Source organism: Phaethon lepturus, unplaced genomic scaffold (genome assembly GCF_000687285.1).
Source record: "Phaethon lepturus isolate BGI_N335 unplaced genomic scaffold, ASM68728v1 scaffold10027, whole genome shotgun sequence".
Lineage (NCBI taxonomy): Eukaryota > Metazoa > Chordata > Aves > Phaethontiformes > Phaethontidae > Phaethon > Phaethon lepturus.
In genome coordinates this window covers 22,259-36,704 of record NW_010551115.1, presented here as the reverse complement: position 1 = coordinate 36,704, position 14,446 = coordinate 22,259, and the positions used below count along the sequence as shown (strand labels likewise).

Genomic DNA, 14,446 nt, shown 5'->3' with positions numbered 1-14,446 from the left:
AACAGGAACAATATTTTTAAACTAATTTTGTCTACTAATTCAGTATTTTATTTCTTGACTACTGTTCATCCAAGGTGCAAAACACTTGAATTATTGAGGCCTACTTGCAAAATAGTGCAAGCACAGTCTAGGAATCCTCTAACAATAAATAATTAAAAGCAAAGAATTAGATTATGTTTAAAATTATAAAGTATTTATGATATTAATAAAGAAATGAACAGTATTTCAATTTAATTTGAAAAGGAATGTGCTTAGAATTCACTGCATAGAAAATAATTCAAAACATAGATAATTTTAAACAATTCAATACGTCCCTTCCAATTTAAGTTTTTCTATGGTTCCACCTATTTCAGAAATATAATGCTACCCTTTTTGAAATTTAGTAATAGGTGCTACTACCACCTACTGGTGAGAAAGAGTAAGAACACAGTGTGTCTTTCAGAAGTGTAAACATTTCCAAATTACATCTTTTATAGTTTCAGATCGTAGACTTCTATTGCTTAAATGTACCTTTTTGGTATTAATGAGTTTACACTTCAATGAACAATATTGAAACTTACTCTGCTCTGATTTTCAGCATCTCCTCCACTGCCTTATTCTGTAAAAGTTCAAAAATATTAGTTACATTCTTAATGTTTAATATACATATATATGCATTTAAAATTATTTGTCACGTAATTTATGCTATGTATCTCATTCTAGATCCTACCAAAATCATCCTACTGCCCAGTAACTCACATCTCTAATATTTGCTATAAGTTCATCTCTTTGCTATATGGACATATTTCCAATTGCATGCCAGCACAAAGGACCCACAGCAATATCTCTGCCCATTCTACACAGCAGAGCTCTAACAGGGGGTTCTTCTGTCTGTGAGATCCATGGCAACCTCTGCTGCAACATTAACTTCCCTTTCCCAGAGCCTTGACATTAGCAAGTGATACAGTCTTCACTTTCCAACTCCAACAAAGTGGAGATGAGTCACATTTAGTGATCTGAATCTGTTTTTGCTTATTGTGCAATCTAACATCCAATTCATTGGTGTTAGACCCAGACAGAAACCTTAAGAGAGAAGTACCAGGCTCTGTGTCTGTTAGAATTGACTAGAAATCAGTGTGATTTCTAGTCACTAGAATTTTCACTAGAATTCACTGCTGTGAAATAGAAGAGAACACGTTAATAATTCACAGCAGGGAAACAGCAACTGACATGAGGAGGGTAATATACCTTGGCAAGTCGTTCTTCAGCAATCTCCTCCTCTTTCTCTTTGAGGTACTGAACGTCAGGACGTTTCTGATCACTAGGAAATCCAAGAATGAAGAAAGTTTCTCACAAAGAGGAAACCAGTTGTAAAACCAACCTCTTACCCAGATTAAACCAGTAAATGTGTGTACACATGTACACATGTTCGTACTCAGAATACTGAACATCATGAAACAACTCTAGAAAGAATATAAAAGTTTAAACCCAAGATCATCACATTTTCCTTTGTTAGAGTATAGAGAATCTAATGTTTTAATGAAACAATTAAAAATGTAATAACTATGGAATGGTATGTTAGACAGCTTCGGGATGGAGGTAAATGTTCTATTAGTTCATGATGTTCACGTGCATATAGACTGCACAAAGCAACTTGTTCCTACAAGATAGTTGCTCAGTGGTCTTGCCAAGTTAAGAAGGTAAAAGATTTCTGTATTCAGAGGACTTGGAAACTTTTTATTTTGTTATTTTTTAATAAGCATGACATTGGATGGAAGTAAGCAAATGCCGTAGAATTAAAATAACCCCAAAACCAACACATCATTGGGAACCACTTCATTCTTGTAGTGTGCCAAAAAGAACGAACTTAATTGATTAACAGTTATTGTAATTTGATGTGGTTATAAAAGATGGTTATTTTCAGTAACTTACAATCTTTGTCAACATACCTAGCTAGGATGATTTATTTTTCATATCTGGTATAAACAGCCTCAGTGAGAGTAATTGTGTGTATGTGTGGGTGTTTTTTTTTGTAAATGTTAATTAAATGCCAGCTTAAAAAGTCTAACAACTTCTGAGAACTAAAATAAAAATAATATATTTTCCTTGTTAAATTTTGGTACCACCCACTTCCAAAATCCCCCCAAACTCCCAAGCTTATAAGTGGTTGGACAAAACTGCCACACATTTTGTTTACTTATTCTTAGTGGATACTTACATGAACTTAGAAACCTCCAAGTTCAGAATCATTGGTTATGCTTAAGCCTTTCAAATTCTAGTACGGGTGAGCCTGTACCAGCTCCAAAGTGGTGAACTGAGCCTGCTCCAGCTTAGCATTACAGAGGTGAAGGCTGACATTTCCTGTACAGCTTGTTCTTCACTGACCTAACACTAAATATCAAAAGAGAGCCGGCACTTGGTCTCATTTTGTATTCTCAAACATCCTCCAATGCAGTCCAAGCTGTCCCATCTCATTACTTTGTCACAGGTGACACCTATGATCAAATCATCTCATTCTCTAACTCTGGGCCACAGAAAACATAACTACTACCTGCTGCTGCTGCTATCAGGCACTCCCATAATGTACAAGGTCTGTGTCTGCTGTGAATGTCTCCACCTGAGACACCTAAACCTGATTTTTCAGAGAGCATGCAGTATACTGTTAGCCTTCAATCTATTCAGACCACAACTCCCATCAACTAACAGCAGCTGGGAATTGTTAGTGCGCATCCAAATTATAACCCAAGGTCCCAAGTTGTGAACCAGCAAGTCAGGAACATAAAAGTAATGCTTTCCTGTGAAAAATTGAGTCCAAGTAACCTACTCCATAAACTGTGTGAAAAACAAAGCCACAAAATCCAGTTTTCCATGGGAAGGTAACCACTTTTTTTTTTTTCCTGTGATTCCTGTTTCAATTCACAACACACTTTCAAATGTCTGTTGCAAACTAAGCAGAAGGCCCTAGAGACAACATCATCATTCAATATCCCACCTGATCTATTCCCACTTGTGCACAGAATGTTTTCCACAAATGAATCCCTTCGTAATTAAGATTACTGCATAATACATACAATAGGGAGTTGCACAGGCACCTGCAATTACAGCATCTTCTAACTGGAATACTTATTTTCAAAAATTTAATAGTGTTCTTTTATGTTAAACAATTATTTTCCCAAAAAGTCAGTTCTAAAACTGACAACACTGGTAATTCATTGAATAGAGCTAAAAGTTCTGGAATTTTTTGATTTTTAATTTTTACACTTAATAGGCAAAAAAAGATTAAACTCCTGCTTAGCTTTAAGTTACTGTTCACTAAATTGCCCTTAAAAATGAATTGTCATTAAATATCTGAGCAACCTGAGCTAGCTGAAGATGTCTCTGCAGGGGGTTGGACTAGATGACCTTTAAAGGTCCCTTCCAACCCAAACTATTCTATGATTCTGTAAGTATCAACAGAATTAATTGCTGCCAGTTAAGATTTCTTTTCACAAGATGTAAAACAGAAGATTATTTAATTATTTACAAAATTGAAAACAAAGAAAAAACAAAAAAGGTAGCCATGGAACAAAGTATTTTCTGTCCAAAACTAAGCTGTACAGATTACAGTTCAAACCAAACTTCGGGATATCTCCAATCTAAGGTGTACAGTAGCATACCATCTTTTCAGAGGAAGTTCATTCCTTACCCTCAAAAAAACACAAGATGGAGAACTGGTTCCATTTGTGTCTATGTTAAAACTTGTGTTGAATTCATCTGGACATTTCCTATCTGCTGAATCCACAACTGCACAAGTGATACAGCAATATATAATACACAGAAATGGCTATGCATGTAATTATCTTATGTTCCATTTCCATTTCCTTTAGAAAACTTTGTTGTATTTAACAATTTGGGATTTAAAGGGAATAAAGTTTACAAGCCAGTAAACAATTTTCATAGAAGGCTGAGTCAATTTTAATTATATGAACAATATGTAAGATTGTATTTCAAATAAAACCTGCGATTTATTTATCTTACTTAATTACTTCTAAGTTAAAACAGATTTTTCTTGTTTTATTTTACTTTACCTGTTCTTGCTTAGTCTCTGAGCTTCTACAAGACTCTGTAAATTCCTGTTGTTCTCCACCAATACCTGCATTTCCAAACGCAAGTTCTCCAACTCATTTAATTGTTCCTAAGCAAGTGAAATTTGAAACATTTTATTTGAAGACCAAATTGCAGTTCCTCTTTTAATGTCCAGTTAAACATATTTTTGAGTAAAACAGAAGACACAACTATTTCTTAGAAACAAGCACAGTTCTCTGGCAAAGATCTACATCACCATTCCACTTACAGTTTCATTAGAAATGTGATTTAAAATAAGTCACAACAGTTTCATCAGCAAAAATGATGTTACCATTTGATATTAATGGACATGAAACAACCCAGTCCTTGGGAAAATGAGTTATATGGACATCTCAAGCAAGTTCTCACCATTTGTTACCAGCCTAGGTAAAGAGAAGACCAAGGACCACCTTCCTGCTTTGATGGACAGACTACTAAGCAGAACTCATTAAAAATCTGAACTCTGTATTCTGTCTTATTTTAACCTTACAAATTGCCTGTAGAGATTAACTCATAGTACCTTCAGCCTCAGAATTTCATCATTTTTAGCTCTTCGTTCTTCATTCAGTTCATGTACAAGGTGCTCCAGATTTATTGCAGAAGCTCTCCGATCAGCTATTTCTTGCTCATGAGTTTCCAAGAGCTTTGCCAAATTTACATCAAAATTAGGGGGAGTTTTTGGACACTGGCAAGTTAAAAGAAATAAAACCCACAAACTATTAGTAAAGACCTGTTTCCTCTATGTATTGGTTACATGTTTTAATACTTAGAGACATACGTTAATAAATTCCTGGGAGCCAAATCATCAAGAATACATTTAAGTTACAAACAAGGTGAATGGGATTTGACTCTTGATACATTGTCATTTCTGGTCCCAGCCTGAAGCCATGCCATAAAGTTTATTAGTCCTTTTCAATGAGTTTTAACAGTCATTACAATGAAAATGTTTCTCTCAGATGCCATACCTGAGGAAATATTACTGAAGACGAGTCTACAAAGCAATCTATTTGCTTCATTTTTAGTTCATATTCATTCTTCCTCTTCTCCAGCTCTTCTGTCATTTTGTCCAACTATTAGAAACGCCAATTAGAATTAAATTAACTCATAATACACAGAAAATATTAAAGAAAAAAGCAGCCAGATCTCTATTTTGAGCAAGCTTAAGTACACCACAAGTTATTTTAGATTACCTTGCACTTCACTTTCATAACTGTTTTCTATATTTACCCAATAAGTGTTAATCATTCAATAGTTGCATGTAACAAGCATTTTTTGAAAGCATATATACACTATATACTGTATACTGCGTAGTTAATCTGAATTTTGTTCTTGTTGGTATTTGATTTTTTTTTTTCCTTGCTAACACAATCTACCTTTCAAAGGGCTTGCTAGCAAAGGAAAACTTTGTTGGTAAACATTACTGGTCAAAGCATGATTTGATACAAACAAAGATTTTACTAGTATAGATTTAATCAGTTTCCTCAGAGACAATAGGCTAACATGACAAGAGGACTCTTCTTTCCAAAATAACTTATCCTTATTAGAGTTTTTGCCAACACAAATCTATTACTTAGCACTATGACAGTTGTGATAACTAGAGCTAAAATTTGGACAAAAACGTAAGGTAGCTATTTGGTCTGCCAAAGCTCCAAATGACTCTCAGACTGCATAATTTATAGAGCTTAACAATTATCTCCATTGCATAATGATATCATTTGTGGGTAAATGTTAAGTAGAATAAAAAGTAATCCCTTAGTTTACACTGCTTATAACCTCAGACTGCTCTGTTATTACAAGTACTGATAATTTTATTCTGCTTTCAGAGTAAACATTTTTGTGATCTCTAGACACCATTTCCAAAATATTTAAAAGTTATCTAGCCTTTGTTCAGAAGCTTTTGAACTACTACTTTGCTTTTACAGGAAGAAGCATTGCTCTTCACCAAGAGTACTGTGTACAAGATGCTCTAAAATGACAAGAAAAACCTTTTCCAGAAGCTACAGTTTATCCACAGCTCCCTCCCAAGTAGCTAATCATCAGAAAAATTTCCTTGTTTTACCTGTTCCCTGAGTTCCTGGATTAGAGCTTCTTTCTTTTTTATGTCTTCTTGCGCACACTGAAGCAATGAATCATGTTTCTTAGAGGCCTCTGTCAGTCTTATCAGCTGTTCAGTGGTATGATGCAAGTCTTCACACAGAAGGTCTCTCTATTTTAAGTCATTGGATGAGTAAAGAAAGAAATGTTGAAGTTACTCTAAAGCAGCTGTTTTAAGATGTTTTGTCATTGGTGCTAAGATTGCTAATAGCTACAAGCATCTCCCTTTTCCCTCCACTTCATCATGAATTGTAGCAAGCATTAATATATAAGTTTCTTATTTGAGCATGTTTTCCATATCCCTTGTCTTGGTTGCAAAACAAAAATGAGAACTTTCCCACAATACAGTTACAAATTAGATACTTGTGGGAGATATTTGGAGTCAACCACTGGTTTAAAGTATAATGTATACTTAAAGAGATACAATTCTTTAAATAAGAAACAGGAAAAGAATGTATAGATTTTAATCCATGCTGAATTAATGATTACAGCTTTTTTTAGTGCCCTGCTATTCTGTAGATACCTCTGGATTTATTCTAGGATCTAGACTCCTACCCTATCTGGTAGGGGATCATACCTACACAAGGTGTGTTAACCTAAAACGAGAAATAGTACTTAGTATTTTAAATGCCACCTTGGATTAGTAGTTCTTGTCCAGTGAAGAAAGCATGAAGGAAATTAGTAACCGATGTACAAAGTTGAAGAAGGAGAAACACTTGTGATTTTATCAGGAGCCAGATACACCCAAGGATAACATTGTGGTAAGAACTGGTACTTCAGTTTAAAAAAAAAACCAAACCAAACCAAAAAGTGATCCATTTGGCAGATGATTCAGTTTCGGGATCCAGAATGTCCAATTTAGGTATGATTATTAGTGAAGATAGTATGTTTATTAAACATAGTGGAAAGCTATCTAAGAATGGTTTTTGAGAGGCAGACACTATTCTGGAAGACTTTATTGGTGCTATATGGTTGGACTAAGCATATCTAATATGACAGATGACCTTGTAGAAATCACTTGTAAGGAGAGGCTAGTGGTTTTGACTGATGGACACATTCACCAAAATAATGGTGAGAGCAGTAATTGGAAAGACAGAGTTAAAAAAAAAAAGAAAGATACAATTTTAAAAAGCAAAACTGCAGTTGACTCAACAATGCATCCTAAAGCTGTTTCCAGCAGGTGGAGCTTTTAGTTAAAATTATGAATAAAGAAAAGCTGTTACTAAATATAGTAGCAGTGGGGAAAGAGATAATGTTAAACATAATATATTCTTCTACCTATTTTAATTTTTCATCTGCATCATCTAATGCTGCCATTAAATTCAGCTGATGATTCCTTAGTGGCCTTAACAAAATTAAACCAGGCTTTTAGCGTAGGTTTTTATGAAGTAGCTTATAAAATATTTATGTCAAGTAACGTGACAATTTAACAGAATTTGTCAGGTATCTCATGAAAAATTCCTTTAAGAACAGCTTAACTAGATATAGTTTGAGCTAAAACGACGTTAGGTTTTACACAAGTATTTTAAGCAAAACCACATCCAATTGGTCTGTTAAACAAATAATCATAATACACCAATATTAATGTTTTTACCTCAATGTTATCAGCTATTTGTCTTCTCTCCAAGGCTTCCCTCAGTTCTTCAATCTTCTTTTCCTGATCCTCTATGATTCCTTTGCTTTCTTCTTTTGCAGCCAGAACAAGATTATACTTGCACTACAAAAAGCATTAAATTTTAGAATATTTTATGAAAACATGTTGTCAATGAAAGTTGGCAAACATAATACAAATAAATGTATACCACAAATCTTATGACAACAACAAGCATTTAAAATGTAATTGTCAATGACTAAAATCAGAATGATATATCATACTTGCTAAATTGTACAAATTATGTTATTAGAAATGAGTTGTCAGAACAATGGAAAAAGATTATTAATATAATTCATACTAGTCACCACAACACATATTAACCAGTAAAACTGCTATTAAAAAAACCAGACAACCATAAGTAGAAATCTGTCTCATGAACATTTTGTCTGTAGGACCTTTTGAATTCATAGTTCATATGTATACATTATCTATAGCATTCTGCATGTTACTCAGTCTGCAAACCAGACCTATTTTAATAAAGAAGATACATCATATTTATTCATAGTTATTCAAATACATAGTTTTAGTTCTTTATACTTGTTTTCAGATGTAGAACATAGTAATATCAGCAACATAAAAATTCACTCCCTCAAAAATAATTCACAATTGAGCAGCAATCGTTGAGGTCTTAAATTGCCAATTTCTGAGAAAATCTAAATGTGACTGTCAGCTGAGCGTAGTTTACAGGATGTGAATAGGTCCCTTTAGAGACACTGCTCTTTACCCACCACATGGAGAGAGTTCAGTTTTCAAGATAGCCTTAGGCATAAAATGTTCAGAAGATTTCAACATGTCAAAACAAAGAAGTTTCTTTCTAAAATGCTATGGCAAGTTATGTTGTTTGAGACCGATGGCAAGACATATCATTGCCTTCCATTTCTGAAAAAACTATACCATGTCCTTCAAAATGACAGAACATACATTTATATCCTCGAGCTCTCTTGTCAGCCCATCTATGGACTCAGTTTTATGATTAATTGAAGACCTCAGCTCCTGGATCTGTCTCATCAAGTCACTTACAACTTCCTGCAACACAAAAAAGGTTAATCCTGATATGCAGTATATATTTAATATATATTTTATTACTGGACTTTTTTTGGTGTATAATTTGTCAATCCCAAATTTCAAGCAGTCATTTGAAAATGAGGCCTCAGTATGTACATGTAAATGAGTAAAAGGAAATTTGTTGTTCATTCATTGGCTTTTTTTCCAAGCACTTACATAAAGAATTAAATAACCTGCTGTGTTCATTAGACAAGATGATTAGCCCTCTGATTTAGTCTTAGGCTGTAATGGTTTTCTAATAGGAGAGTAGAAGTTCCATAGTTTAAGGTTACATTTGTAATGGAAAAAGGCATGTTCAAGAACCACCACTGCACAGACACTACCCACATTCTTCTGACATTATACATGTAAAATTTTTGGTTTTCACATGGAAAAAGCAAGACTTATCATTGCATCATGCTAGATAGTAAACACACTATGTGATTTCTTATGCCTCTTTTTACATAGAGCATAAATGCTTGTTCTATGGGAACTTCTACTATTTAAACTTTCAAAACACTGGAGCAGTCTTTTCATGTAAAAGTGTTTTGATTTTATTAATAAAGATACCTAACAGCCACATTCTTACATCACCTTTCTTACCTTTTCTACTAGCCCATTAGAACATGACACTGACCGGAAGGCCCTATTAATCATCAGGTGAATTTTACATCATTTATGCATTGGATGTTTTGTCCAGCAGATAGCTTTACCTTGATTTTTTTTTTTTTTTTTTTTTGTTAAACCTTCAGTTATCTTATGTTTTCTCTGAATGCATACCAGTTTCCTACCACCCTGCAAACTCCATACCAGTAAAAGGTAGGATTTATTTTACCTAGATACACAGCCAAGGCTGCCTAGAAGCACAGAATTACTAAGTATCACAGAAAGGCCCTGGGCTTTCAACTCTACTACAGAACATCATTACCTGCAAACTGGGTATCAATAACAGAAATAAGCCCAAACCTTATCCGTATCATTTGTTTTCTTCAAAGAAACAATAATCTCTTCAGCAGCAGCCAGCTCCTGTTCCAATTTCTGCAGTTTTGCTTCCTAGAAGAAATAATAATTGTGAAGGAGAGACTTAATTACTTTTGAAGTATGTTTTGTAAAGCACAAAGCCATGGAAAAAAAAACCAGGAAGGAACTAAGTTGTTTACCTTACCAGAAAAATTAAGCAGTATCTTAACAAAACAACCTGAAGCTTGAGAACTCTACATTTATTTTGCTGGTTATCAACAGAACAGTCAGTTCACCAATAAAATTTCTATTAATGCACAAGGAAATGTATGAACACATGATTTAGACATCCAATTCTGCTGTTGTACCTGCTGCTCATCCCGTGTCACCATTTCAGAGGATGGTTTCTCCACCTGTGCTTTTTCAAGTACTTTCAAGAGCTCCCTGGAGAAGAAAATTATATTTCTAGTGAGAAATATAATCAGAACACAAGTGAGCTTTAACAAGAATCAGATCATATAAGTTTATTCTTATTTGCACTTCATTTTTTTTTAAGAGTTCTTTAACTATCACCTTCTCAGTGCCATACAAGACAAATAATTTAGTTACTAGCCGTACACTGCTATCAGTAATGGAACTTTATCTTTGACATGAAGAACTATACTTGGAATTAAATTACATTTGTCATGTTAATTGAATACATTGAAATGAAGTGTTGCTCTAAGTTGGATAAAATAAAAAAGCCCATTATGTAATTATGTCCACCCAGCTGGGGAAAAACACCTCTGCAAACAGGATCCCCATCTGAATACAAAACCTAGCATAGGACAAAACCAATGAAGTCAGATGAAAATAAACCCCATCACTAATTAAAACTTACTTTGAATTGTTTTCTTTGTCTTCTTGTAATTGTAACGTTAGTTTTTCATTATGTTCTTTTTCTGTTTTCAGAAGTTTCAAAAGGTTCTAGAATATCAAAATATATGTTGTTATAAGAAATTACAATAAGGTCTTTAGAACAATATAAATGAAAATAAAAATCTAAACAAACTCCCAAGATGATTGGAAAAAAACCCCCACCACAAATCCTTAAATGAAAACAGAAAGATCTTTAGCATTGTCCTAGTCAAGTTCAAAAGTAAACTCTTATTCATATTAAGCAATCAGCTGTTTTCACCTGCCATTGATATTAATTTCATATAACTATAATGTTCCTCAATATCCAAGGCTTTGAAGGGAGAAATTAGAATTTTCAACTGTAGATTAGTTTGGGGGATTTTTCAACTTCTAACCAGCAGTTCAAGATATTAGACTATAAGGAATTTAAAATAATAATTTTCAATCTGTCAGTATTCCTTTAAACACTAAAAAGAAAAACTTACAGCAAACTTGCTGAGCAGGCACAGTGTACACTGCAGAAAAGCAGGCAAAATCATTTGCAAAAGCCCTTGAGCAACCTTAATGCTGTTTTGCAGTCACTGCAGTCTGACAGGCTTTCAAGGACAGCATCAACTAAATTGCAGGACAGCGATCCACCACAAAAAGCCATAGATCATTTTAACAAGATCACATCCACTATGAAATTTTTTTAGAAACTGCTTTGTAAAGATAGAATAAGTAAGCTAGTCTTAGCGAGCACTGACATGAAAGGTCACCAGCATTTTGCTGTCAGGATTCTTTTCCAAAGCAGTTTCTTATTCCTTTACTAAATTAACTCATCTCCCTCCACATTTCCAGAGCAAATTATTCAGCTGAAAAACCTACTACTTCATCATGCTATTGGATATTTCTTGTAGCCTGTGGTTGCAAAAATCTTGCACTAAGTTTTAAAAAAGATTCTGAGTACCTCTTCCACATGAAATCACCAGGAAACCTATTATTGCTGTGGAATCTATTATCGATGATACAATAACAGGAATTAAACAATCTGGCTACATGAGTAATTATGTTATAAAGTTCTTTAAAAGCCTTGACTGTCTTACACAAAGCTCAGTTTTCATTGCTTCTGCTTCTTGTTTTCTGTCCTCAAGTTGTTGCTTCAGTTGATCTGTCTCAAACTTTGCTACTTCCTGCAAATTGTCATAATCATCCTGCAGGCTTGCTTTTTCTTCAAGAATCTTTTCGTGTTCTAGACTTTATTAAAAAAAAAACAAACAACAAATACCACAAAACCCACCACAATATTTATAATGAAACAAACCCTTTTCTTAAAATATTCCAATCAATTGTATTTTATAATATTCAGATAATATACAGAGTACAGTTATTTTAGAAAGAAGTGACTGACATAAATGGTAATTTCTTTTTTAATTAAGAAACCCCAAGTTTATGAAGGGCCCAGGAAATTTAAGTGGCATTGGTGGAGAAGGCAGAGTACTCTTTCTGATCCCTAGAAATAATTTACTTCTTGCAAAATTCTATAGAAATTTCAGTCAATGTGTCTTGATAATGGCATTCACACTTTTTTTTTTTAACCAGTTGTTGGACAAAAGACTCTGCTAGAATGATCCTCAGTAGCTACATCTGCATAGTTGATATCTAGGTTATTTATCCCATATAAAATCTTTATATATTCTGGGAAAGTCTGGGTTATTTCCCTCTAAATTGTTGCCCTGAAAACTTACTTCATTTGATCATTCACAAAAAGGAAAAGTAAAGCAGGAGTAAAAGAGTTGCTAGACAAGTACCATGAATCATGTTATTAACAGAGAGCCTATAGAAAGAATAGCCTCCAAATAGTCAGCACTTCTCCTAACACAGAAAGCATCAATGAAACCACAACATTTAATTTCAATTCCAGGATCCCAGTCTCACAACGGATCACTCAAAAAATGACTTCACCTAAGACATGACCTGTTATAATGCAATAACGTAGTTAAGCTTTCCAGGAAAAAAACCTCACAAAACCAAAACACAACAAAACAAACAAAAACCACCAATAACAAAACCCAACATAATTAAGTTACGCTAATGATTAAAAACCTCACTGATTTTCATCGTCCAATAATAATGGCAATTATTGCATACAACATAGTGAGTTTTTCAGGCTTCAATAATCAAACTTCAGTTTATTTTTATGGTTTTTTTCTGCTTTTATTTTTAGAGCAGCATCATTATGTCATCTGCTTCCTGTGACTAGACTGAGAGTAACAGTTAATTTTTAAGACTAAATTAGAAAAAAAATCAAAACACCCCAAACAAACTATACCTCTTCAGCCACTTTTTAACTTTTAGAGATCAGTAAGTTTATAGGCATATCCTATTTAATGGGAAAATGCTATAACAAACCAAAATTAAAGAAGTCTCATTTTATTTTCTTTCTGCCAATTTCACCATGTGCCCCCTCATGGCTCTGAAATAAGGCATGGAAAGAACTGAGAAGAAAAAAAAAGCAAAGTACATAAAGACAAAATGGCAGCTTTAAATAAGAGATGTAAAGTGCAAGTAACATGCAGAAAAGAACTGCATCACTGGATGCATCCAGAAGGGAGGTTAAGGCATTTTACTACACTGCCAACATACCTGACGCTGTCCAGCTGGAACTGAACATCCATATGTCTAGCAGAGAGCTGACTCATTTCTTTCTCTTGCTTTTCCCTAAAGACATTATATTCCAATTTTACAGCCGACAGCTCCTTGTCTGCAGACTGCAGGACAATGCGCAAGTCATAGACCTCACTTTTTAATACTGTCAAAAACCAAACAAATATTTTACATGTTATTTCGAAAACTGTGCTAGATACCGGGCATGTAATACTACAGAATGTCCTGGAAAAGTCTCACGAAACTTTACTTATTTTCAGTGGAATTAACCTTGAAGGTCACACACAAGAAGGACTTGTAAATGGAAAAGGTCAACAAAACACTGACTTTAAGAACTAAAGAGTATAGGCAGAAATAAAAACGTTCCAGACAATATTGCTGCATTTCCACATACCAATAGAGGATTTTCCCTTTTAGTTAATATTTTCTTTTAAAAAATGCTATATCCTGTAGTCCCTTCACGTTCAGAGTGAATAGACAACAATTTTGAATATTGTATTCTGTGCAAAACTGGGCAGAGAAAAGCTATTCTGCAAGTATGAGAGATCTTTTTCTTTAGAAAAAGATTAAAAAAAAGTCAAACCAGTATGACTAACAACCTAAACAGTTACTCAGCATGTGCTGTTTTTGATTCAAAACATTAAGACACCTCAAAACTTCACATGGAATTTCAGTGTTACATAGACTTACTATCAGTCTTGCTCTGACTGTCTTGAAATTGTTTTTCAAGTGACTTTATCTGTTCAAGGAGCTCCTGGCGCTCTTTACTCCAGTCATTCCTTTCAGATGAAAGAAGCTTGAGAAGAGAAGTAAAAATTTTAAATGAAAGAAAATGTAGGAGTGGCTAAGTCAGAGCTGTAACAGTAATGTAATAACATATTAGAGCATTTAATCAGGTGATTACAAATACAAGACGCATTTGTCTTGTGCATTCAGTGTTTGGTGAATCTGAAATCTGTAGGATTCCAAGAAAAAAAAAATTATATAACTGAAGACATTACCTTATCTAAGAAGTTCACTTAAAAGCAATCCACAGCTTAGCAGCTGAGATCTACTTCAGAACAGAGC

General features: G+C 34.0%; 1 protein-coding gene across 1 annotated transcript in view; it reads right to left on the bottom strand.

Annotated features, from left to right (window-relative positions):
* Window positions 1-14,446, bottom strand: part of KIF15 (kinesin family member 15) — a 38,352-nt gene that overhangs the window by 2,153 nt on the left and 21,753 nt on the right. Inside the window, 14 exon segments of the mRNA XM_010290776.1 lie at window positions 561-598; window positions 1,228-1,300; window positions 4,047-4,153; window positions 4,604-4,768; window positions 5,049-5,153; window positions 6,143-6,289; window positions 7,772-7,894; window positions 8,753-8,857; window positions 9,842-9,928; window positions 10,204-10,279; window positions 10,716-10,801; window positions 11,818-11,968; window positions 13,358-13,523; window positions 14,069-14,174. Coding sequence (XP_010289078.1) covers window positions 561-598; window positions 1,228-1,300; window positions 4,047-4,153; window positions 4,604-4,768; window positions 5,049-5,153; window positions 6,143-6,289; window positions 7,772-7,894; window positions 8,753-8,857; window positions 9,842-9,928; window positions 10,204-10,279; window positions 10,716-10,801; window positions 11,818-11,968; window positions 13,358-13,523; window positions 14,069-14,174 — 1,535 coding nt within the window.